Source organism: Balaenoptera borealis (assembly GCF_965194805.1).
Source record: "Balaenoptera borealis genome assembly, chromosome: 3".
NCBI lineage: Eukaryota > Metazoa > Chordata > Mammalia > Artiodactyla > Balaenopteridae > Balaenoptera > Balaenoptera borealis.
The window spans coordinates 171,520,260-171,547,501 of NC_138866.1; the positions used below are offsets into that span (position 1 = coordinate 171,520,260).

Genomic DNA, 27,242 nt, shown 5'->3' on the forward strand with positions numbered 1-27,242 from the left:
AAAAAAAAAAAAACAAAAAACACAACAACAACCTATGAAAATAATATGTTTGTCAAAATTGAAAAAAATGTGATGAGACATCAATGAAAGTTGCAGAGTAGGGAACTCCAAGGGCCTGTCCCTGAAGAGAAACAGCAAATAACCTGGCAAAACCTGTCAGAATCAACTTTATCTGAACTCTTCAAACTAGTCAAAGGATTCCAGCAATCAGTCAAGCACTTAGTCAAGCAAAAGGTAGCTAATTTGCAGTAAGGGTCCTGAAGATGCCAATCTGAGTTACTGGTGTGGGTTCCTAGTGTTAGAGTAAGCAAAGTGGACTTTGTCCTCCAAGAACTGTGGCTGCTTGTTCTGGCCTGTCTTTTGGTTCCCTGACAGACTGTGTAAAGGGCTTACCTTTATTTCACCAAGCTCAGATCTCTCCCAGCGCAGAGAGGCAACTGTTCAGGACATTTGTCAAAAACATTTAACGGCAAATTTATCAGCAGGTGCCAAATGAGGCAAGGGATGGCAGCTGGGGTAAACAATAGACACATCAAAAAGCTTAGGAGGAAAAACTGGAAAGTGAGATGCTTTGGGGAATATGGGATTTGAAATGCTCCCACCAGAAGACCCACATGTGTGTGCCCAAGGCGGAGTAGCTGCTCAAAAACACCTGAGACGGCCCTAAATTCTCACTTCTGGCTGAGCTTTAGGCTGTATACAAGTAGCAGATGAAGTCTAAGGGTGAGTTGTAAACTGCCTAGCTGAGTGTTGAAGGCATGCCCCAACATATACACAGGACCCACTGCCAAAGATTTTGAGGTTTTTTTTGTTTGTTTGTTTGTTTCTGGTCCCAAACCTTTAAGGAAATCTCTGTTGAATCATTAGCTGACCCCTAAGCTAATCAAACAGATGTCAGTGGCCACACATGGCAAAGAATATACACTTTACAAAATTAGTTCAGAAAAATCACTAGACAAACAAACAACACCAACCACAGGCAGAAAAAAACAAACAAACAAAACCCTGATGAGGTAAAATAATCTAATTACATTATATATTCAAAATGTCCAGTACTCATTAAAAATTATGAAGGATGCAAAGAAACAAGAAAGTATGGCCCACACACACAGAAAAAAGAAATTAACAGAAATTGTCCCTGATGAAGACCAGACACTGGATTTACTGGAGAAAGATTTTAGATCAACTGTTTTAAATATGCTCAAGAGCATGTACAAAGAACTAATAGAAAGAACAAGAATGATGTCTCACCAAATTGAGAATATCAACAGAGACATAAAATTTTAAAAGGAACCAAAGAAAAATTCTGGACTTGAAAAATACAATAACTGAAATTTAAAAAATCACTAGAGGGGCTCAAAAGCAGATTTGAGCAGGTAGGAGAAAAACATCTATGAACTTGAAGATAGGTCAATGAGAGTTTCCAATAAGAGGAGCAAAAAGAAGAAAAAAAATGAAGAAAAATGAACAGAGCCTAAGAGATCTGTGGGACACCACCAAGTATACCAACATACATTTAATAAGAGTCCAAGAGGGAGAATAGAGAAAAGGGCAAAAAAAAAAAAAAAAAAGACTGAAAACTTCTAAAATTTGATAAAAGACATGAATATACACATCCAAGAAATCTCAACAAATCCTAAGTAGGGTAAACACAAAGAAATCCACACCTAGAAACATTCCACTCAAACTGTTCAAAGACACAGAGAATCCTGAGAACAGCAGAGTGATCATTATGTACAAGGAATTCTCAAAAACATTAACAGCTAATTTCTTATCAGAAACCATGGTGGCCAGAAGTTAATGGAATGACATATTCAAAGTGCTTTAAAAAATCTGTTAAGCAAGAATTCTATATCCAGCAAAGCTATTCCTCAAAAAAGAAAGAGAAATTAAGATATTCCAATTAAACAAAAGATAAGAATTCATTTCTAGTAGACTTGCTCTACAAAAAGTGCTGCAGAGAGTCCTTCAGGCTGAAAGAAAAAAATACCAGGGTATTGAATTGAATACTCAATTCATACAAAGAAATAAAGAACACTGATAAAGATAACTATATAGATAAATATAAAAGTCAATATTCATGTATTTCTAGTTAGTAACTCCAATTTTTTATATGATTTAAAAGACAACTATTAAAGCAATAATAATAAATGTCTTAAATGTCTTAAATAATAAATGTCTATGTCTCAAATAAAATGATAATATAGATCTATGTCTATGTGCATACATGTATATAGATGTAATCTGTGACAATAACTACATAAGGAAGGGGAACACAGCTATACAGGAGCCAAATTTTTTATACGATTGAAACTAACTTGCTATTAATTCAAACTAGATTTCTATAAATTAACATGTTAATTGTAATCTCCATGGCAAACACTAAGAAAATAAAGATCTACTGTAAAATAAACAAAAAGCAAATCAAATAGTACACTAAGAATACTGTGAACAATTGTATGCCAATTAGGAAACCCAGATGAAATAGACAAATTTCTAGAAACACACAAACTGACTCATGAAGAAACAGAAAAAATGAATAGACCTATAACAAGTAAAGAGATTGATCAGTTAATAAAAACCAAAAAAACCCAATGTCCTAAAAAGAAAAGCCCGCAACCTCAAAACCAGATGACTTTCACTACTAAATTCTGTCAAACATTTGAAGAAATCACAATCCTCTTTAAACTCTTCATTAGGAGAGTTTAGGAGGAAGGATACCAAAGGAGACATTAGGAGACATTAGGAGGAAGGATACCAAAACCAGAAAAACACCTCAAGAAAGAAAACTATAGATCAATATTCCTTATTAATACAGATGCAAAAATTCCTCAGCAAACTTCTAGTAAACTGAATCCAGCTGCATATAAAAAGGATTACATACCATGACCAAGTGAGATTTATCCTATGAATGCAAGGGTGTTTCAGTGCATGAAAACCAATCAATATATCATATTAATTAAATGAAGAACAAAAAACCACATAGCCATCTCAGTTGATGCAGAAAAAGCATATCCAACACCATTTAATAACAAAACACTCAACAAACTAGGACTAGAAGGAAACTTTCTCAAGTTGATAAATGGCATCTATGAAAAACCCACAGGTAACCTCCTACCTAAATGGTGAAGTCTGAAACCTTTTCCCCAAGATCAGTAGTAAGAGGGATATCTGTTCTGCCCTGAGCAATTAGTCAAGAAAAAGAAATAAAAGGCATCCAAATTAGAATGGAAGAATTAATACTCTCTCTATTCACAGATGACATGATCCTATACATGGTAAATCCTAAAGCATCACAGAACAAGTATTAGAGCTAAGAAGTAAATGTATTAAGTTGTAGGATACAACATCAATATATAAAGATCAGCTGTATTTCTACATACTAGCAATTAAAAATCCAAAAATGAAACTAAGAAAACAAATCCTTGACAATAGCATCAAAATGAATAAAATACTTTGGAATAAGTTTAACAAAAGAAGTGTAACATTTGTACACTATGAACTATAAAACACTGCTGAAAGAAATGAAAGAAGGTCTTAATAAATGGAGAGGCATCTATGTTCATGGACTGGAAGACAATATTAAAATGGCAATAATTCGCAAGTTGTCCACAGATTCAATGCAATCCCTATCAAAATCCCACCTGGCATTTTGCAGAAATTTACATGCTTATCCTAAAATTCATAGGGAAATGCCAGGGACCCAGAATAGCTACAATACCCTGAAAACAAAGTTGGAAGATTCATATGTCCTGATTTCAAAACTTACTACAAGGCTATAGTCATCAAGACAGTGTGGTTATGACATATGGATAGACATACAGCTCAATATAAGAATTCAGAATCCAAAAATAAACCTATTCATCTATGGTCAAACTGATTTTCAACAAGGGTGCCAACATCAGCCAATAGAGAAAGAACAGTCTTTTCAACAAATGATGTTGAGATAACTGGATATCCACATGCAAAAAAAAAAAAGACAGAAGTTGGACCCTTATCTCACACGATATAAAAAAACTAACTTGAAATAAATCAAAGTCCCAAATATAAGAGCTAAAACTATAAGACTCTTAGAAGAAAACACAGAGGTAAATCTATACGACCTTGGATTTTTACAATGGATTCTTAGCTACGATATTAAAAGAACAGGCAACAAAAGAAAAAATATACAAATTGTACTTAATCAGAATTTAAAACTTTGCAGCCACTGTGCAAGTTTGGTGGTTCCTTAAAAAAATAAGCACAGAGTTACCATATAACCTTTTAATTATATTCCTAGGTATTTAATGAAGAGAATGAAAACTGGTGTTCAAACAAATGCTTGTACACAAATGTTCACAGCAATACTATTTACAATAGCCAAAAAGTAGAAACAACCCAACGTCCACTAACTGATGAATGGATAAACAAAATGTGGTATAGGTATATCAATACAATGAATATTACTCAGACATAAAAGGAATGAAGTACTGATATATGCTACAACATGAATGAATCTTGAAAACCCGATGCTAAATGAGAAAAGCCAGACACAGAAAGCCATGTATTTCATGATTCCATTTTAACTGTCCATTTGTCCTTTATGTACAAATCTATTGATACTGAAAGCAAATCAGTAGTTCCCAGGGGCTGGGGAGAGAGGGGAATGAGGAGTGACTGCTTAATACACACAGAGTTTCTTTTCGGGGTGCTGAAAATGTCCTGGAATTAGATGATGACTGAACAACATTGTGAATACACTAGAAATCATGGAATTGTACACTTAAAATGGTTAAAATGGTGAATTTTATGTTTCATGAATATCTCAATTTTTAAAAATTGAAACAATGCAGAATTATCTTTATTGCACGCTATGTGCTAGGCGCCATTCTAGCCACAATATATGTTAATTCCCTTGATTTTTACAACCCTTGGTGATAGGTATAATTATTATCTTTATTTTAATGAGGAAACTGGGGCTTACACTAAGGCTTAGTAATCTGCCAAAATGTTAGATAGATTCTAGGTAGCAGAAATTTCCTGACAGAAATTTAGTCTCACCTCCCATGCTACCTCTTCTAGAATTAAAGACTATTTTCTGCATATCCTATGGCCACTCCTTGATTATCTTCTAATGTAAGTTAAGCTATACACATCAAAATGGAGCCAGCTATCTCTGGGAGTCTGAAAAGCAGGATTGGTAGTGGTCTGATATAGCTCAACCCAGAGATGTTTAAAATGTATTCATTGTTCCCAGTGAACACTCTTCTAGAGGTAGATACACTAAATGAAAAACTTCTTATCTAATTTACTTTTGAACAGATCTGGTTAGGATGTTAGATGTGGGACAAATCTCAGAGAAATTTTACTCGTATTCTAGATTATATTAGAGTTAGCCCCTTTCCACTTACTATGATGCTTAGGATGAAGATGGGCTTGAAAATAACTAAGCCACTTACTAGCTATGTGATTTTGGACAATTTACCTACTCTAAGTCTCAAGTTCTCATCTATAAAATAGAAATAATAATGTTACAACACCTAAATATATATACATATATGTAAATATATATACACACATACATATATGTACATAATGTGATTATAGTATCTGGCACATAGTAGTGCTGAGTAAATGAAAACTGTTATAATACGTAGGCTAGAAAGTCACTATTTCTCTTTCATTTTAACACTTAGCAAACCTGACTTGCAGTTTATTTGGATTTGTGCTTCAGACCGTGAGTACTAAGGAACTGAGAAGAGTAAAATGAATTTGGATGGTTTTTATTTATTGATTTGACAATATTTATTGCGTACCTACTACTTACCACCATTGAGGACACGGTAGTGAAAAAAATAAACCCAATCTATCCTCATAAAAGCTTTGCAAGGTAAGAACACTGAAAATTCTGTCTTAGGTGGTCCAAGAGGGGTTTCTTATTTTACTTTATATCAGGGATTGGCAAACATTTTCTGTAAAGGGCCAGATAGTAAATACTGGAGGCTTTGCAGGCCAAAAAGTCTCTGCTGCAATTATTTAGCTCTGCCATTGTAGTGAGAAAGCAGCCACAGACGACACATCAACAAATGGGTGTTGTGGTGATCCAGTGAAATTTTATTTTCAGCAACAGTTAGTGTCTGGTTTTGGCCCATGGAGTGTAGTTTGTTGACCCGATTTATATCAGTGGATTGCCAATAATCTAAAACTCATTCTATTTACAGTGTCTTTGCAAATTTGAGACCCACCTCTTTTTAGGTCTGCCAGGTGGTTAACAAAACAAAAATGAGAAGACCTTATCCAGAATCTGACCAAAGTAAACTGTTCTTTTTTTTTTTTAATTTAATTTTATTTATTTTTTTAAACAGCAGGTTCTTATTATTCATCCATTTTATACACATCAGTGTATACATGTCAATCCCAATCGTCCAATTCAGCACACCACCACCCACACCCCCCGCCGCTTTCCCCCCTTAGTGTCCATACGTTTGTTCTCTACATCTGTGTCTCAATTTCTGTCCTGCAAACCGGTTCATCTGTACCATTTTTCTAGATTCCACATATATGTGTTAATATACGATATTTGCTTTTCTCTTTCTGACTTACTTCACTCTGTATGACAGTCTCTAGATCCATCCACGTCTTAACAAAGGACCCAATTTCGTTCCTTTTTATGGCTGAGTAATATTCCATTGTATATATGTGCCACATCTTCTTTATCTATTCGTCTGTCGATGGGCATTTAGGTTGCTTCCATGACCTGGCTATTGTAAATAGTGCTGCAATGAACATTGGGGTGCATGTGTCTTTTTGAATTATGGTTTTCTCTGGGTATATGCCCAGTAGTGGGATTGCTAGGTCATATGGTAATTCTATTTTTAGTTTTTAGTTTTTTTTTTTAAAATATTTATTTGTTTGCACCAGGTCTTATTTATTTATTTATTTTTATATTTATTTTTGGCTGTGTTGGGTCTTCCTTTCTGTGCGAGGGCTTTCTCCAGTTGCGGCAAGCGAGGGCCACTCATCATCGCGGTGCGCGGGCCTCTTCACTATCGCGGCCTCTCTCGTTGCGGAGCACAGGCTCCAGACGCGCAGGCTCAGTAGCTGTGGCTCACGGGCCCAGTTGCTCTGCGGCATGTGGGATCTTCCCAGACCAGGGCTCGAACCCGTGTCCCCTGCATTAGCAGGCAGATTCTCAACCACTGCGTCACCAGGGAAGCCCTATTTTTAGTTTTTTAAGGAACCTCCATACTGTTCTCCATAATGGCTGTATCAATTTACATTCCCACCAACAGTGCAAGAGGGTTCCCTTTTCTCCACACCCTCTCCAGCATTTGTTGCTTGAAGATTTTCTGACGATGCCCATTCTAACTGGTGTGAGGTGATACCTCATTGTAGTTTTGATTTGCATTTCTCTAATAATTAGTGATGCTGAGCATCTTTCCATGTGCTTCTTGGCCATCTGTATGTCTTCTTTGGAGAAATGTCTGTTTAGGTCTTCTGCCCATTTTTGGATTGGGTTGTTTGTTTCTTTAATATTGAGCTGCATGAGCTGTTTATATATTTTGGAGATTACTCCTTTGTCTGTTGATTCGTTTGCAAATATCTTCTCCCATTTTGAGGGTTGTCTTTTCGTCTTGTTTATGGTTTCCTTTGCTGTGCAAAAGCTTTGCAGTTTCATTAGGTCCCATTTGTTTATTTTTGTTTTTATTTCCGTTACTCTAGGAGGTGGATCAAAAAAGATCTTGCTGTGATTTATGCCACAGAGTGTTCTGCCTATGTTTTCCTCTAAGAGTTTTATAGGGTTCGGTCTTACATTTAGGTCTCGAATCCATTTTGAGTTTATTTTCGTGTATGGTGTTAGGGAGTGTTCTAATTTCATTCTTTTACATGTAGCTGTCAGTTTTCCCAGCACCACTTATTGAAGAGACTGTCTTTCCTCCATTGTATATCCTTGCCTCCTTTGTCATAGATTAGTTGGCCATATGTGCGTGGGTTTATCTCTGGGCTTTCTATCCTGTTCCATTGATCTATAGTTCTGTTTTTGTGCCAGTACCATACTGTCTTGATTACTGTAGCTTATAGTCTGAAGTCCAGGAGCCTGATTCCTCCAGCTCTGTTTTTCTTTCTCAAGATTACTTTGGCTATTTGGGGTCTTTTGTGTCTCCATACAAATTGTGAAATTCTTTGTTCTAGTTCTGTGAAAAATGCCATTGGTAATTTGATAGGGATTGCATTGAATCTGTAGATTGCTTTGGGTAGTATAGTCATCTTCACAATGTTGACTCTTCCAATCCAAGAACATGGTATATCTCTCCATCTGTTTGTATCACCTTTAATTTCTTTCATCAGTGTCTTATAGTTTTCTGCATACAGGTCTTTTGTCTCCTTAGGTAGGTTTATTCCTAGGTATTTTATTCTTTTTGTTGCAGTGGTAAATGGGAGTGTTTTCTTAATTTTACTTTCAGATTTTTCATCATTAGTGTATAAGAATGCAAGAGATTTCTGTGCATTAATATTGTATCCTGCAACTTTACCAAATTCATTGATTGGCTCTAGTAGCTTTCTGGTGGCATCTTTCGGATTCTCTATGTATAGTATCCTGTCATCTGCAAACAGTGACAGTTTTACTTCTTCTTTTCCAATTTGTATTCCTTTTATTTCTTTTTCTTCTCTGATTGCCGTGGCTAGGACTTCCAAAACTATGTTGAATAGTGGTGAGAGTGGACATCCTTGTCTTGTTCCTGATCTTAGAGGAAATGCTTTCAGTTTTTCACCATTGAGAATGATGTTTGCTGTGGGTTTGTCATATATGGCCTTTATTATGTTGAGGTAGGTTCCCTCTATGCCCACTTTCTGGAGAGTTTTTATCATAAGTGGGTGTTGAATTTTGTCAAAAGCTTTTTCTGCATCTATTGAGATGATCATATGGTTTTTCTCCTTCAGTTTGTTAATATGGTGTATCACATTGATTGATTTGCATACACTGAAGAATCCTTGCATCCCTGGGATAAATCCCACTTGATCATGGTGTATGATCCTTTTAATGTGTTGTTGGATTCTGTTTGCTAGTATTTTGCCGAGGATTTTTGCATCTATATTCATCAGTGATATTGGCCTGTAATTTTCTTTTTTTGTAGTATCTTTGTCTGGTTTTGGTATCAGGGTGATGGTGGCCTCATAGAATGAGTTTGGGAGTGTTTGTTCCTCTGCAATTTTTTGGAACAGTTTGAGAAGGATGGGTGTTAGCTCTTCTCTAAATGTTTGATAGAATTCACCTGTAAAGCCATCTGGTCCTGGACTTTTGTTTGTTGGAAGATTTTTAATCACAGTTTCAATTTCACTACCTGTGATTGGTCTGTTCATATATTCTGTTTCTTCCTGGTTCAGTCTTGGAAGGTTATACCTTTCTAAGAATTTGTCCATTTCTTCCAGGTTGTCCATTTTATTGGCATAGAGTTGCTTGTAGTAGTCTCTTAGGATGCTTTGTATTTCTGCGGTGTCTGTTGTAACTTCTCCTTTTTCATTTCTAATTTTATTGAGTCCTCTCCCTCTTTTTCTTGATGAGTCTGGCTAATGGTTTATCAATTTTGTTTATCTTCTCAAAGAACCAGCTTTTAGTTTTACTGATCTTTGCTATGGTTTTCTTTGTTTCTTTTTCATTTATTTCTGCTCTGATCTTTATGATTTCTTTCCTTCTGCTAACTTTGGGTTTTGTTTGTTCTTCTTCTGTAGTTCCTTTAGGTGTGAGGTTAGATTGTTTATTTGAGATGTGTCTTGTTTCTTGAGGCTTGTATAGCTATAAACTTCCCTCTTAGAACTTCTTTTGCTGCATCCCATAGGTTTTGGATCGTCGTGTGTTCATTGTCATTTGTCTCTAGGTATTTTTTGATTTCCTCTTTGATTTCTTCAGTGATCTCTTGGTTATTTGGTAACGTATTGTTTAGCCTCCATGTGTTTGTGTTTTTTACGTTTTTTTCCCTGTAATTCATTTCTAATCTCATAGCGTTGTGGTCAGAAAAGATGCTTGATATGATTTCAATTTTCTTAAATTTACTGAGGCTTGATTTGTGACTCAAGATGTGATCTATCCTGGAGAATGTTCCATACGCACTTGAGAAGAAAGTGTAATCTGCTGTTTTTGGATGGAATGTCCTATAAATATCAACTACATCTATCTGGTCTATTGTGTCATTTAAAGCTTGTGTTTCCTTATGAATTTTCTGCTTGGATGATCTGTCCATTGGTGTAAGTGAGGTGTTAAAAGTCTCCCACTATTAGTGTGTCACTGTCGATTTCCTCTTTTATAGCTGTTAGCAGTTGCCTTATGTATTGAGGTGCTCCTATGTTGGGTGCATATATATTTATAATTGTTATATCTTCTTCTTGGATTGATCTCTTGATCATTATGTAGTGTCCTTCATTGTCTCTTGTAACATTCTTTATTTTAAAGTCTATTTTATCTGATATGAGCATTGCTACTCCAGCTTTCTTTTGATTTCCATTTGAATGGAATAACTTTTTCCAACCCCTCACTTTCAGTCTGTACGTGTCCCTAGGTCTGAAGTGGGTCTCTTGTAGACAGCATATAGAATATAGATGGGTCTTGTTTTTGTATCCATTCAGCAAACCTGTGTCTTTTGGTTGGAGCATTTAATCCATTCACGTTTAAGGTAATTACCAATATGTATATTCCTATGACCATTTTCTTAATCGTTTTGGGTTTGTTTTTGTAGGTCGTTTTCTTCTCTTGTGTTTCCCACTTAGAGAAGTTCCTTTAGCATTTGTTGTAGAGCTGGTTTGGTGGTGTTGAATTCTCTTAGCTTTTGCTTGTCTGTAAAGCTTTTGATTTCTCCATTGAATCTGAATGAGATCCTTGCTGGGTAGAGTAATCTTGGTTGTAGGTTTTTCCCTTTCATCACTCTAAGTATATCATGCCACTCCCTTCTGGCTTGTAGAGTTTCTGCTTAGAAATCGGCTGTTAACCTTATGGGAGTTCCCTTGTATGTTATTGGTCATTTTTCCCTAGCTGCTTTCAATAATTTTTCTTTGTCTTTAATTTTTGCCAATTTGATTACTATGTGTCTCGGCATGTTTCTCCTTGGGTTTATCCTGTATGGGACTCTCTGTGCTTCCTGGACTTGGGTGGCTATTTCCTTTCCCACGTTAGGAAATTTTTCAACTATAATCTCTTCAAATATTTTCTCGAGTCCTTTCTCTCTCTCCTTCTGGGACCCCTATAATGTGAATGTTGTTGCGTTTAATGTTGTCCCAGAGGTCTCTTAGGCTGTCTTCATTTCTTTTCATTCTTTTTTCTTTATTCTGTTCCGCAGCAGTGAATTCCACCATTCTGTCTTCCAGGTCACTTATCCGTTCTTCTGCCTCAGTTTTTCTGCTACCGATTCCTTCTAGTGTATTTTTCATTTCAGTTATTGTATTGTTCATCTCTGTTTGTTGTTTAATTCTTCTAGGTCTTTGTTAAACATTTCTTGCATCTTCTCGATCTTCGCCTCCATTCTTTTTCCGAGGTCCTGGATCATCTTCACTATCATTATTCTGAATTCTTTTTCTGGAAGGTTGCCTATCTCCACTTCATTTAGTTGTTTTTCTGGGGTTTTATCTTGTTCCTTCATCTGGTACATAGACCTCTGCCTTTTCATCTTGTCTGTCTTTCTATGAACGTGGTTTTTGTTCCACAGGCTGCAGGATTGTAGTTCTTCTTGCTTCTGCTGTCTGCCCTCTGGTGGATGAGGCTATCTAAGAGGCTTGTGCAAGTTTCCTGATGGGAGGGACTGGTGGTGGGTAGAGCTGGCTGTTGCTCTGGTGGGCAGAGCTCAGTAAAACTTTAATCTGCTTGCCTGCTGATGGGTGGGGCTGTGTCCCCCCTCTGTTGGTTGTTTGGCCTGAGGCGACCCAACACTGGAGCCTACCCAGGCTCTTTGGTGGGGCTAATGGCGGACTCTGGGAGGGCTCACACCAAGGAGTACTTCCCAGAACTTCTGCTGCCAGTGTCCTTGTCCTCACGGTGAGACACAGCCAACCCCTGCCTCTGCAGGAGACCCTCCAACACTACCAGGTAGGTCTGGTTCAGTCTCTATGGGGTCACTGCTCCTTTCCCTGGGTCCCCATGCACACACTACTTTGTGTGTGCCCTCCAAGAGTGGAGTCTCTGTTTCCCCCAGTCCTGTCAAAGTCCTGCAATCAAATCCCGCTAGCCTTCAAAGTCTGATTCTCTAGGAATTCCTCCTCCCGTTGCTGGACCCCCAGGTTCTGAAGCCTGACGTGGGGCTCAGAACCTTCACTCCAGTGGGTGGACTTCTGTGGTATAAGTGTTCTCCAGTTTGTGGGTCACCCACCCAGCAGTTATGGGATTTGATTTTATTGTGATTGCGCCCCTACCGTCTTATTGTGGCTTCTCCTTTGTCTTTGGATGTGGGGTATCTTTTTTGGTGAGTTCCAGTGTCTTCCTGTTGATGATTGGTCAGCTGTTAGTTGTGATTCCAGTGTTCTCGCAAGAGGGAATGAGAGCATGTCCTTCTACTCCGTCATCTTGAACCAATCTTTAGTAAACTGTTCTTAATAAAACTTCTTATTGCCTTGAAAAAACTCAAGAATATTAAATCCAAGAGAAGAACATATATCAGATTCAGTAAAAAGGGAAGGCTATAGTTATCCAAACTATATATTTAGGCACACAGGTGAAGAACTTCAAACTCTGGTTGACATCTGGGTATCTTAATTTCTGTAATGTTATTATCCAAGGTCAACTGCCTCAAACTTAGTAATTCCATGCAATCTTTCTAAGTCCTTGGGTCATTTTCTCATCTGATATTACTGAGTAAAAAGCTCAAGCTGAACTCTTGATAATGACGTCGTCCTCTTTACTCTGGCCTTTGCACTTAAATTTATAGTCCACTCCCACCCTCCACCCCCCCCAAAAAGCCAACAACAACAAAAAATAAACAAAAAACTATGTGCCTGGATACAAGTACATTTATCACTAGAAGAATTAAATAATAGAGGCATTTAAGGAGGCATTTAAGGACCAGGAAGATAAGACAGGAAACTTGTGCTCACCATAATTTCAGGACTACGGGATTTTATGCAGGTTCACAGAATATTCAAAATAAATTGGAAAAAAAATCAAAATAAACTGAAAAAGGAAAATGTTTTAAAAAATGATTTTTCATGGCAAAAATAAATAAATAATAAAGTCGTTTACTTCATAATAAATTTTAAGTCTGGGCTTCTATGGTTGACCTGCTACAAAAGAAGCAGGGAGAAGCTTTGGGTTCTTCCACTGGAGATCACTGTTAAAAGTCAATTGCCTTTGGAGAAAACTACTAAAATTTATGTAAGATGACAGCTTTAGTTGACTTTTCTTAGCCTTAAACTATATATAGGAACCAATACAGGGCTAGTTTATATCAAAATCTTAGTTATTCATGCTCGTATAGAACATACATCTTATTATATTTTGAGAGTCAAGGTTGGTAAGAATAATTTGTTGACAAATCAGATAATTTCCAGTAGAGTAAAAGAGGAATGCATTCTATCCTCTTATTTTTAACTTGCATCGAAATAAATTTGGATTAATAACATGTTTATTTAAGTTGAACACACCTCTGCCCTCCCCGTAAGATTAAAAATGCAAGCCTTCTCCAAAATGTAGATAAACAAAATACTGCAGCCTCAAGAGACAGCTGCTTCTGATATCTAATTACTGAGGGACTGAGCTGGCAGGAACATCAAATCAACTATTCACAAAACAAAATCATCATTTCTGGTAACCAGATTAGTTATCTTAGACTATATTTTGTAACTAATTTATCTTGAAAGGGAGGTCAATGGCAGGGGCACAAAGCAGGATGGACAGTTCTATATTAAAGAGATTTGAGAGACAGAACCAAATGTATGTTTTAAAAAAAATTTAGCAAGGCAGAAATAAAAGTTGAAATTACATATTACCTAGAAATTAATGAAAAGGAAAATATTTGATATCAAAACCTATGACAGCTAAAGCTCTACTTAGAGGATAATACTTGTAGCTTTAAATACTCTTTTAACAAGACAATCCGAAAATGAATGAAGTGCCCAGCCTAAGAAAGTAGAAAAAGAACAACAAAGTACACAAAAGAAAATAGGAAGAAAGAACAAATAAACATAAAAGGTGAAAGTAATGAAACCGTAAAGGAAAAAAAGCTAGTTCTTTGGGAAAGTGAATAAAACGTACCAGACACAAAGTGCCTTGATAGTCACTTAAAACCTCAGTTTCTGTATCCTGAATATTCTCACATATCAACTTTACTTTCCTCTCCACTGACCCCGCCTCCTGTACTGTCCAATAGCAGAGCCAAACGATCTCATCTGAAAGCTCAGCCAAGACAAGTTCTAGATATGATACCGGGAACTTTCAAAATCTGTCTTTCACCTAATCAGTTTTGCATTTACTCCCTTTCAGAGACAGATTGGTTCTTAATACCAGAGCACCAGTTCCCCTTACAGGGCTTTTTTCTGCTGTGGTTCTTGCAGACTATGTCTTGTTCCTGGTAGTCTTCTTCCCAAAGACAGAAGCCCCAACTCCTGAATGTCAGCCCAGGGAATAGTCCCCAAGGCCCACAGCTGGACCTCTTAGAGAACAGTCAACTGACTGCTACTGTTAAACGGTTTGTCCATTTTCCCACTGGTATGCTTCCACTCTGACATGGTAAGTGAGAAGGTGGCTACAGTCAATGAAAGTGTTGATTTCAAATCCATGCCACACCAAAGGAAAAACAGATAGGCACCCATGCCTACTAACAGAAATGCAAAAGCAGCAGAAGCACCGCCTCCATCTGATTTCCACCTTCCAAAATTTACCAAAGTATGTCTAACTGGTCAAAGCTATACTATATCCAGAACACTTAACTGCAAGTGAGTCTGAAACACATAGTTATTAACTTTCCACACTTGGTGCAGTAAAGCACACCAGAAGGAAGGAATAAATGTTGAAACCAATCCACTGTATTTACCACATAGAAGGTTTGTTTTCTCATATCATCCTCTAATTTTAATATACAAATTCTTACAGCATTTAAGAAAGCTGATAAATTTGTAAAATAAATATGCAAACCAGGAAATGCAATGGAATGATAATGAATGCTTTTCTTTGGATCTCTGAAATTAACTCACTTTTTTAGGGTGAAACCTTTATCTCCAAATAAAGACGTGTAATAGTCCACTACATTTTTCCTTTTCTTCAAGGACTGTCAGAGTAAATTTCTAAATTATTCATAGTATGGATTGTAAATCCCTGAAGACAGAGACCAATTCTTTCAATTTATGTTTTTATAAGTTCCCACTAGAAAGCATAAATAATACAGTTCTCCCAAATTTCCTCCTTTCCCAGTTTTTCCTTTTAGGTATATGGCACCACTATCTACTCAGTAGCCAGAGCCAAAAATCTAACGGTAAACCTCAATTATTTTCGTTCCTTCAGCCTCTTTATATAATTTGTCAGGTGTCCAAACACTCCCCTCATACTAGTCCAAGCAACCTATTCTTGGCCCTTCTACGGGACTCTGTTCAAAGTATATGTTGCTTCAAATATCATGGCTCCTCTGGTATATAAAGTGGATATTCAGTCCACCCTCTTTCTAATCCAGCATTGTCTAAAAAGAATTTTGCACAATGATAGAAATGTTCCAGATCAGCACATGTGGCCACTGAGCACTTGAGATGTGGGAAGCATGACTAAAGAACTGAATTTAAATTTCATTTAATTTTAATTCAGTTAAATTTAAATAGCGACATGTGGTTAGTGGCTACTATGTTCAACAATGAATTTCTAGAGCATCTTCCCATACTAAAGAAGTTAGACGCACTCTGATCTAGCATGCAAAAATGAGGCAAAGACCACTTCTGCTGGCAAACAAGGTCATAGGTTTTTCTGTCATAGTATTAGAAGTCCTGTTTCTACCACTAGCTTCATGGCTGCCAGACACTCCTTTGGGTGGAACAGGTATAGTGCAGCAGTTGCAGTGGCTAACTGATCATGACAGTTCCCTGATCACGATAACTTCCTAACTGTAGCAATCATAGTACGGTCCAAGTAAGAGATAATGGATAAGTCTAGGATAATCACAGGGGAGACAGAATTCAGTATTGTAGAAAAGTAGCAATGAGTTTATCTTAAGATAATCTTTGGGGGAGAGAGAATAAAAAGTCTTTAAGAAATGTTATTAGGAGAACTTCTGTTGATAATTTAGATTGGGGGAAGGATGTAAATGACAGGTGACTTGTAGTGTCAGACTTGCACAAGTAAGGATACTGGTGCCATTGGTGGAAATAGGGAATACTGAAAGAGTTAGATTAGAAGGGCAGAGAAGATCATGAGTTTACCAAGCAGGAGATGCCTTTGAAGTAGTCAAGTAGAACTGTCAATTAAGCACCTGAATATACAGGTTTGAAGCTCAAAGAAGTAGTTTGTGCTAGACATATAAATTTAGGAGCTATTGGTACATGAAGAAAAATCGAACACAGGCACGAATAAGATCACTTAAAGAAAAAAGTATGGAGTGGTAAGACATGAAGGCCTAAATGAGTCTGAAGAATGTAAATAAATGACAGAGAACCAAAGTTAGGTAGAAAATCAGAAGAGTTTTCTTTTATTCCAAGAATAAAAGAATGGTCAGCAGTATCAATACTGCTACTGTTAGGTAAAATAAGCACTGAAACATACTGACTGGATTTGCTATTTTGAAGATCACCAACGACCTTGGGAAGAGCTGTTTTGATAGAGTAATGGGTACAGATGCCAAACTAGAGTGCAATAAGGAATGGGGGGGAAGTGAGGAAATGAGGACAGATTTTCAAGAAATTTGACTGCTAAAAGGAGATGTGGGATTGAGAAAGGTTTTCTCTCCTTTTTGACACTGATAAGGATGCAGCTGACAGGAGAATTTAAATATAAGTGATATACAGGATTACTGACAGACTGTTTCAGAGCAGGTGGGGATAGAATCCAAATTATGAAAGAAAAACTAGCCTTCAGGAAGAAGGAGAGGATAGACGTAAGAGGAAGTCTGTAGGGTGATTGTGGGAAGCTGGAAGTATCTGGCTGTAAATGTTATAAATCCTGATGATGCATAAATGTCATTGCTAATAAAAGCTGAGGGGGATTCTTTGAATTAACAGGAATGAGAATGCAAGCTGACGGTAAGAGAGTTCTTTTAGGCTGAACTCTTCGTTAGAGGTAGCAGGAAGGTCATACTAAGGAAAAAAGTGGACATGTAGACAGAGGAGAGACAGAACTAGTAATTCAGTCTGTACAACTTTGCCTAGCTATTCGTTAATGGAAGACCTGATGTACATAGTGGCTATTTCTACATTTACCTTAACACTTTCTCCTACTTTACTGTTTCATCTTATTTCCAATTTTATGCAAAATAACTGTTTACTTAGTAATTTGAGAAGTGACAGGTGAAAAATCAAAATTATACTAGACAATCACTAGAAATGATATACTAGAAATGATCAGTAAGTTCAAATTCCCAGCTTTTCTCTCTGTGTAGCAGTATTACATAGAAATAGATAATACTTTAAAATCTGTATTTCATATCCAAATGGCCAACAAACAAATGAAAAAGTATTCAACTTCATTAATCATTGGGGAAAAGCAAATTAAAGCCCCACTGAGATACCACTACATACCTAACAAAATGGCCAAAATAAAGAAGGTAATTTTTTTATCTTTGTAAAATGAAAATTTGTAAAAGATTCTCTCTTTATAAAAAAGATAATTAACAACCGAGTGTTGACAGGATATGGAGCAACTACACCATCAATGCACTGCTAGAGGGACTATAAACTAGTACAACCATCTGAAAACTGTTTGGCAGTATCTGCTAAAGCTGAATAGACACATACCTTGTGATCCAGCAAGTTCGTTCCTAGGTATGAACCCAACAGAAATGCATAGATATGCTCATCAAAAAACATGTACAAGAATGTTCACAGAAGCACTGTTCATAACAGCTCCAAACTGGAAACAACCTAAATATCCATCAACAGTAGGATGGGTAAATAAATTGGGATACATCCATACAATGGAATACACAGACAGCAATGAACACAAGTGAACTTTTGTTCGACACAATATGGATGACTTTCATGAGCATAATGTTGAGCAAAAGAAGCCAAGCAACCAGAGCATATACCATATGATTATGTGAATGTAAATTTTTTTAAAAGGTAAAACTAATTTATGATGTTAGAAGGCAGGATAACGGTTGTCCTTAGAGGGGAGAGTAACTGAGAAAGAGCACAAGAAGGGATTTTGGAGTGCTGGTAACATTTTATTTCTTGTCCTTGGTGATTACATGGATGGATTCAGTTGTGAAAATTCATATAACTCTATAATTACGATTTTTGCGTCTTTCTGAATGTACGAATGTGCATTTCAATAAAAACTTTACTTCAGAAAACTGTGTATCTCTTAAACTACTTTGGTAGATTTGACTCTTCAAATGAGCTCCTTACAGAAATAGCAACAATCCAATAGAAAATAAAATATATAACCTAAACATGTAAGCAACCTCTCTTCCAAAAGAAAAAGAAACAAGATACAAAAAACATTACATGGGGTCTATATGGGAAAATAATCTAAAGAAGTGGATATATATATTTGTATAACTGATTCACTTTGCTGTACACCTGAAACTAACCCAACACTGCAAATCAACTATACTCCAATAAAAACTTAAAATAAAAATAGTTATTACAAAAAAAAAATTACATGGAAATTAAACAAAAATTACCGGCCAACCACCTTCATTCCAAGGAGCATGTGGTCTTCCTCCCTTTCCTTATCTTGAATAAACAAAAAAAGTAAAGACACCTCATTTGTAGCCTTCCAAAAGATAAAACTATATGAAATGATAGAAGCCTGAGTTATTCTTCCACTTAGCTCTGTGGTTAGTTTTAGGGCTGTAACCAGAGAGAAGATTTGCAATAATTTATCTCTCTTTTTGCAGGGTAGTCTAATTTCTATGAAGCAAATTTCTAAGAAGCAAATCAACACTTAATAAAAGGAAATCTATGTCAGAGTATATACTTTGATACTATGTATCTTTTCTATGCATTTTAGCAGCTCCTGATGCCAAGAATTTAAGAAGACTCTGATTTCCTCAGGGGCATTTTATTATGCAATAGCTGCTTATTGATTATTTTATGATCATTATACTCTAGGAAGTTACTGATAGTTCTTCCTCTGAAAAAAATATTTTGCTTTAGCATATTTGTCACATTTGACCTGTTGGCCATAATTTTTGTCAAATTATTTGTAATAATTTGTAAGCCCACCTTTGCACAGATCACAAAAGAAAGAAACAAGGCAAATATAGCTTACTAAAATCTAAATTCTATCTCACCTACGTTTCAATAAATTAGTACATGGCCTGAATGGGTTGGGGAGATTATGGCAATAGCTGAAGTAGAAAGTGACTACGAAAGGCAAGAAGGAAGTGCCTCAGTGGTGTGCAGACAGAGAAGAGTTTACCTGGGAGTTTGATGTGATCTGGGGAGCAAGGTAAAAAACAACTAGATGCTAGAAATGTCTACAAGATTAAAGAATTTAGTAATAGGAGAACAAGGTAAGAAAAAAGACTACTGCAGTGAACAATGCATGAGTCACTATATCAGACCTTACAAAGATAACATAATGAAATGGTCACTAAACATTTTTGAGCATGAATTACCAAAATATGCTTATTTATTTATAAATAATATATTAGTATGACAGTACTATCTCTTGGAAGGCTACAAAGGAGGTTAGAAAGCAATCATTCATTGAAACATGGGGTCTTCAAAAGAGAATAGGACATAACCCTTGTGAATCCAGAAATGATTTTAAATCATTTATTAAATCAGTTAAAGGTAGAGGGAAAAAAAAACCCTATCCTTAAATTAACCCAGAAATTATTTCAATAATTTATTCCTGGTTCTCATACATGGGTAACATAAGGGACATTATTTGAAACTTCATTCTTAAACTGGTTAGGGATATTTCACTTCTCTTTCTGGAACCTTACTTATTTTTGCTTTTTGTTTGTTTCGTTTTTAAGCAGTAGACAGAAAAGATAGAAAAGGAAAACCCAAATATACTGTATCCAAATTTTAAAACTTTTAACTACTATTCCCTCCAGTGTAACTGGTGGAGTCTGACCTCTCACTAAGACAGACACAATTTCTTTGAGCTACTCTTCTGAATTAATTAAATGTGTTTTAGTAACATTGCTTTCCTAGAAAGTCTCCAATTGGGAGGAAGTGGAGAATGAAGCTGAAATAAGTGACAAGTATTTTAAAGAAGAGGTGCTCGCTCTTAACTTGTCCTAAGCTTCTTTTGACCTTTGATTCCTAATGTACTCTACAGGTCACCAAACACAATCTGCCTGGAATTATTAAATTCCCATACTGATTCCACCAGCAATGATTTGGAGACTGCTGTGATATTACATCTAAGTGCTCCTTGGATTCAATATTTTGTCATTTATTTTGTTCCCAAAATTACTTTGTGCAATGGTTTCTGACATTTTTAAAGGCAGTAAATATGCAGAATTTCAGATGATTCATAGACTTGAATATTAAAGACTACAAGTTGGTAAGGAAATAAGGACTGGTTAGGACTAATACTTTTATTATATCCCATTTCTTTGAATCATGACATTAGAAATATCTGAGAAATCAAACTAGTCTTCAGTAGCTAAACACACTTCCACCCCAACCCAGAATAGATCTAACCCCAATTAAACTTAAAAGCTTTTGCACAAAGGAAACCATAAACAAGACAAAAAGACAACCCTCAGAATGGAAGAAAATATTTGCAAATGAAGCAACTGATAAGGGATTAATCTCCAAAATATACAAAGAACTCATGCAGCTCAATATCAAAAAAACAAACAACCCAATAAAAAAATGGGCAGAAGGACTAAATAGACACTTCTCCAAAGAAGACATACAGATAGCCAAGAGGCACATGAAAAGATGCTCAACATCACTAATCATTAGAGAAATGCAAATCAAAACTACAATGCGATATGACCTCACACCGGTCAGAATGGCCATCATCAAAAAATCTACAAACAATAAATGCTGGAGAGGGTGTGGAGAAAAGGGAACACTCTTACACTGTTGGTGGGAATGTAAATTGATACAGCCACTATGGTGAACAGTATGGAGGTTCCTTCAAAAACTAAAAATAGAACTACCATATGACCCAGCAATCCTACTCCTGGGCACATACCCAGAGAAAACCATAATTCAAAAAGATACATGCACCCCAATGTTCACTGCAGCACTATTTACAATAGCCAGGACATGGAAGCAACCTAAATGTCCATCAACAGAGGAATGGATAAAGAAGATGTGGTACATATATACAGTGGAATATTAGCCATAAAAAGGAACAAAACTGTGCCATCTGCAGAGACATGGATGGACCTACAGACTGTCACCAGAGTGAAGTAAGAAAGAGAAAAATAAATATCGTATAACATTGCTTATATGTGGAATCTAGAAAAATGATACAGATGAACTTATTTGCAAAGCAGAAATAGACACACAGATGGATACCAAGGAGGGAAGGTGGGTGGGATGAATTGGGAGATTGGGATTGACATATATACACTACTATGTAAAAAATAGATAACTAATGAGAACCTACTGTACAGCACAAGGAACTCAGTGCTCTGTGGTGACCTAAATGGGAAGGAAATCCAAAAAAGAGGGGATATATGTATACATATAGTTGATTCACTTTGCTGTACAGCAGAAACTAACACACACTGTAAAGCAATGATACTCCAATAAAAATTAATTTAAGAAAATAAATAGGAAAAACGTTACTGAAAAAAAAATTGTACTTAAAATTAAAACAAAATAAAACAAACCTTTGGATGTTATTATTGATTAAAATCACAATTATGTGGAAAACAATTTAATTGATAAGCTAACAAAACTATGAATGATGATAATTAATTATACTTACAGTTCCTTATCAGAATAATTTAGGCTTACTTTGCTAAGGGTAACAAACACAGTTCTGTGAGGCTACGTGATTTTGCAGGGAACTCTACTAAAGATAATTTGATAAAAATTTTTTAAGTCAAACCAAATTAATTTTTAAAAGACAACTTACATTGAGAACAAAACACTCTCCTTTAAAAACCTCGACAATCATGTACTTTTGTAATGATCATTTGTATATAATGAATCAGAAAGAAGAACTAGTATACACAGAGAAAAGTACCTGTGATCAAGAAGTCAGGAATTCAGATGAGAAAGTTTCTTTAATCCTCTGCTCTTAAGTCTTTTAACAGTCATGATTACTTTAAATGCAAAAAAGCATACCAAGCAAGATTTAAGTTTCACTCTGCACTTAAATTCTTATTATTCTGCAGCCTCATCATTTTATGTATTGTTATGAAGTATTTAATAACTATAACTACTTTGACTATATAACTATAAACTTTGACATGTTAAGGTTTTTTAGTATGAAAGAGTTTAAGTTATAGTTTTTCATATCAAAACATCATACCCATTAAGATAAAATGTATTTAGTTTTAAATGCAGTATTTATGCTAGCCTATAAGAAAATAAACTTTATGCAATAACCCTAAAAGTTATTTTATTAGTTTCTTTACGTACACAATAAATGCCCATTCAATTTTCTTTTCGCAGGTCATCCTCAGTTACATAAATTTACTGAGCTATTAATTATTACTTTTATGCTACAGTTCAATTAATATGTTAGCAAGAGGACTAAGTCGACACAGATTAATTTAAGGTCTTATCAAAATATTAAAATAATAAACTATCTAGCTGACATTTATAGAACAGATGAACAGAAACTTGATAATTTTCTACACAGTTTCTGATGTTTACACTATTACTTCTTATTGATAACTAATTATTTCATTTTCCTCAACGTGTCATAAAATATTATATGACATACATATTATAATTATATTCATACAGTATATGATCCACTCTTCATACTTATACACTCTTTGCCTCACATGGCATGACTTTTTTAGTTAACCTTCATTAATAAGCTAATTCATACTGAAGTTTCTTTTACAGATATCAGCTAAATTTTTTTTGCATATCAATGAATTTGAGATACAAATACCACTACCATTTTGCACACCATCAAACATGTATTTGGATGCATATAAATTTGTTTCATAAATCAGGGCTACTTCACTTAAAAGAGTATTAACATAAAATTTATACTTAAAAGTAAAATAATGTCTTTACTAAAAATTATACCTATATTAATTAATATGGCCTTTCATTTAGTGTTATTACCTTCATAAAAATTTAAAGGATAGAGAAGGCTAAATTCAGAGTGTTTATTCATTGACATATTTTGCTTTTTAGTTTAAAAAGCCATGGTGTTGTTAGAGAAGTAATCATATATATTTTCTGCTTAATAATGAAAAATTTAAGGAAAGGGGATAGATCCAGGGTTGGGGACAACCCCAAGACATCACTTGTGTAGTACAACTTCATAAAAAAAATTTCTTTCAAAAGAAAGTGAGCTTTGAAAAGTATTTCAATAGCTATTTAGATAGCCTGATGATATAAAATAAAGTGAAACTTAGATTATTTTACTACATATACTTTATTTTCAAAAGCAAAATAAAGCAGGAAATCTTTAATGCTAAATGTATGAAAAGAATAAAATTTTTATTGAAACAAAATAACAACTAGAGAGCCAAATTGTTGTACTAGCTGCTGTATGACCATATTTTAGATAGTACTGAAAGCTATGCAATAATAATGTAAAATCGAAACTTCAACAGATTGAGAAGACAGTATTAGAACACATATATAATTAATGGGATATAGAGCTGTCCAGACACATTCTAAGAATTGACAAATGTAATCTGCATTGTTTAAAGTCTGTATTAACAGCAGGGGCTGTGTCAGTGCTTTTTTTTTTTGGTTTATTAATAGAATGCTTTGACAAATCAAAAGATTTTTATTAGCCACTATAATAACTACTACAGATTTCCTTGTGCTTATTATACTTTCGACATACAGTTTAATAAAAACCTGTTAAGTAGACTACATTTCAGGAAAATTTATTTTTTAAAAAAACTAGTTTACAAAAAGAAATGAGAAGTTTGTCCTTTTCTACTTAATTTATTTTTGTCTTATCGACAAAAGTTACTGTTAATGATGTTTATAGTACTAATACTGAAAGTGAGTATAATACTCTTAACAGTTAAGTACTGGGCGATAGGAATGCTTCACTGCAGGTTTTGGCACTACTACCAGCAAGATAAAAAGGTAAGCTAAGTAAACTTTAAATGTTAGAGATGATACTACCTAACACCAACACACTGGTTAAAAAGGAGAAAAAGCAACTCAGCAACCTCAGTGTAAAACAGAGGAATTTTTCCTCCACCGAATTAAAGACAGTTTTAAACTTCTTTGACTGTAGCAAATAACAACTGCATGCTTTATCCTTTTTCCTTTTAAAAAAGGTTTGACATGTAAAATTAACTTGATATACGTATAACTGATTTCTTCATAGGGCAAGTGCTTCAGAGAAATGGAGAATGTTTGTTTCCCTTTGTCAAGAGAGATTCCTCAAGTTAAAGCTTAAGTTGAAACTTAACCATAACTACTTAAAATGAATTTATTTCATTAGTAACTACTATTACAAGGTTACCATTTATAGATATTTGTAGTAGCATAACAATTTTTTGATTTGGAGTTTGCCTATCACTGATAAACAGACCATATCTTTTCAAGTTCATGTCAGTACACAACCGAAAGCTAATTTAATGCAATTATATTGGCTTAGGAGGTATTAATAACAAAAGGAAATGCTTGGAAAATTACGAGATGTTTTTGAAATGTGTTTCTTTCTTACTAGAGTCCCAAAACTTAATAAGGTAAGAAACAAATAAAGCGACACACGGCTTTCTAGGAGATTGTTACTACTGAGGTGATTCACAAGCAAACTATGCTGCAAATTTAGCTGACTTTATACACAGCCTGAAATGAATTTATACAATATTTGCTTAGCCGAAAAGAAAATCAACTGTTTTTAACACTATCATTAAACGTAATTATAAAGTTATTGGCAATGACTCTGTTTCAGTGAGCTTTTTGTCTCAACAGAGAAAAAGAATTTAAGAAACTGAAGAAAAGTAAAAAAAACCACTGCATATCATTTTTCATGCTTCTAATATGATTTTCCAGTTATACATTCTCCCTCAACAAAAAACAATTATCTCATGTAAATATCAAACCAAATATTACTCATGGTTTGCTGCTAATATTTTGAGGGTTAAAAATACCAATTGTAAACCAATAGCACATACCTATTGAAATGCTTTTTAAGACATCAAAATTAATCCAGGTAATGGTATGAGTAGGAAGGTAAGAAAACTTACTATTCTTTTTTCCAGTTTTCTTGATATTCTAAAAGAAGTAGACACTAAAATCAACAGTGTACAGAGAACATTAACATCCATATTTTTTCCCTATTAAAAATGACCACCACACTTCTACATATAGTGACAATGGACTCTTTATTTGACTATGAAAGAAAACCATTTCTGATGAGTAAGAATATTTACTACTTAAAGAACATGTGTTCATAAAAAGAATATTTTACAAAAAAATTCCTAAATTTGGATTAATTTAAATTGATTTAATTTTTTAAAAATCGGGGAACTGAATTGGAAAAATATGTTCTCTTAAGAACTCAAATGTTGAATGATAGATAGTAAGCATAACAATTAATAATATAGATGGTCATGTTTAATTATGGTGCAATACTGATTTTAAGCACCTGATTTCCTACTAATAAAATGTCTTTTACTAACTTGTTAGATATGCAAGCTCATTCTAATACTAGTTAGGAACCTTTGACTAACAATTTTAACATACTTTTTTCAACAAATAATAACAATAAAACAGATACTTAAATAGCCATTTTTTCAAATTATTTGTGGACTAGCTGAATCAGCTTCCCTAGTTAAAACTCACATATACTCATCCTTAAATATTATTTTTTAAAAATCCATTCTGCCTTCAATATCTTATGTAAAACAATATAAAGCATATATTTGGAAAGATACAGCAAACATTCTCCCTTAGAAAGTACTGAAGCTCCATCTAGAGGCTTTTCGCCCTATTACTGTCACTTGCAATATAAGTAATATCACCTAGAAATGTGAATAATATTAAAATGTCAGAGATTTCTTTTGTATATACTCTTTTGTTATTCATGATGAGTTCTTGACCTAACCTTCTTAGGGTAGCTCTAGCTCCATCACTGCCATCAAGTGGTAAAAAGCTAAAACTGAACTTTGAAAGGAAAAAAAAGGAAGGAAGAAAGAAAGGAAAAAAAAAAAAAAACAGAAAAAAACTATATACTCTATACCACTTACATACCCTCTTTTTTTGGTTCAAAAAATAAGTTTGTTTTTTTTCCTGTGTCATTTACTACCTTAGTGATTATGGAGAAAATTGATTTGCCATCTGTTTCTAGAAAATAGTCGTTTCCTATAAATCGGAAACTTTTCTGGATATTTTTACATTTACAAGGTACATAAAAATACTTTGAATTAAGTCATTATGTAGTTTAGTGTTATATTTAATGTAACTACAGTTCATAAATTACTTCACTGATAGGGATAGCAGTGAGACACACAAAGAATTACTTAAGATTGATGAATTTTATAGTGCATTACAACAGTTATTAAAAAAAAATGATGTCGCTAAAATAAGGATTTTCTATTACCTCTACAAATAATCTAGATTTTAATAAACTGAACACTCTCATTGTACTCTCAGAATGTGGTGATAGCAAAATATCCCCAAAATGTCTTCCACAGCCTATGAATGGAGAAGGATCAGAATAATGATTTAACACTGTGGAAAGAAAAAGTAAAAAATTTAACCATGAGGAAACAAGTCAAAAAGTGAATTCAAGTTTATTTAATATCTTTCCTTTTTTTTTTTTAAATGAACATATACTTCCTGAATTATGTTACAGGAGTTAGGACTGTCAAAGAAACAAAACTACAGCTACAGAACCTAGGGGAAAAGACCCATGAAATAATGTCTCAGTTCAAGGAATGCTGCTATGTGAGATGCATCACTCATGACATAATTTTAAAATATTTAAAAAAATTATCTGTATACAAAATAGTATGTAGGAATGTAGTTAACTTCATCTCATAATCATGTTTAGAAATTTTCCA

The 27,242-nt window shown here is 34.8% G+C and overlaps 1 protein-coding gene across 7 annotated transcripts in view; it reads right to left on the minus strand.

Annotated features, from left to right (window-relative positions):
- DNAJC1 (DnaJ heat shock protein family (Hsp40) member C1) overlaps positions 1-27,242 on the minus strand; it is a 380,649-nt gene that overhangs the window by 133,945 nt on the left and 219,462 nt on the right. For 2 of the 7 annotated variants that reach the window (XM_082385492.1, XM_082385493.1), the window contains exon 2: positions 1-26,910. The exons of 1 other annotated variant lie outside the window; for it this stretch is intronic. In XM_082385492.1, the coding sequence (XP_082241618.1) occupies positions 8,056-9,420 (1,365 nt within the window). In that variant the 5' untranslated portion in view covers positions 9,421-26,910 and the 3' untranslated portion in view covers positions 1-8,055. The remainder of the gene's footprint in view (positions 26,911-27,242) is intronic. 4 more of the 7 variants (XM_082385496.1, XM_082385494.1, XM_082385491.1 and 1 more) reach the window with 4 other exon arrangements.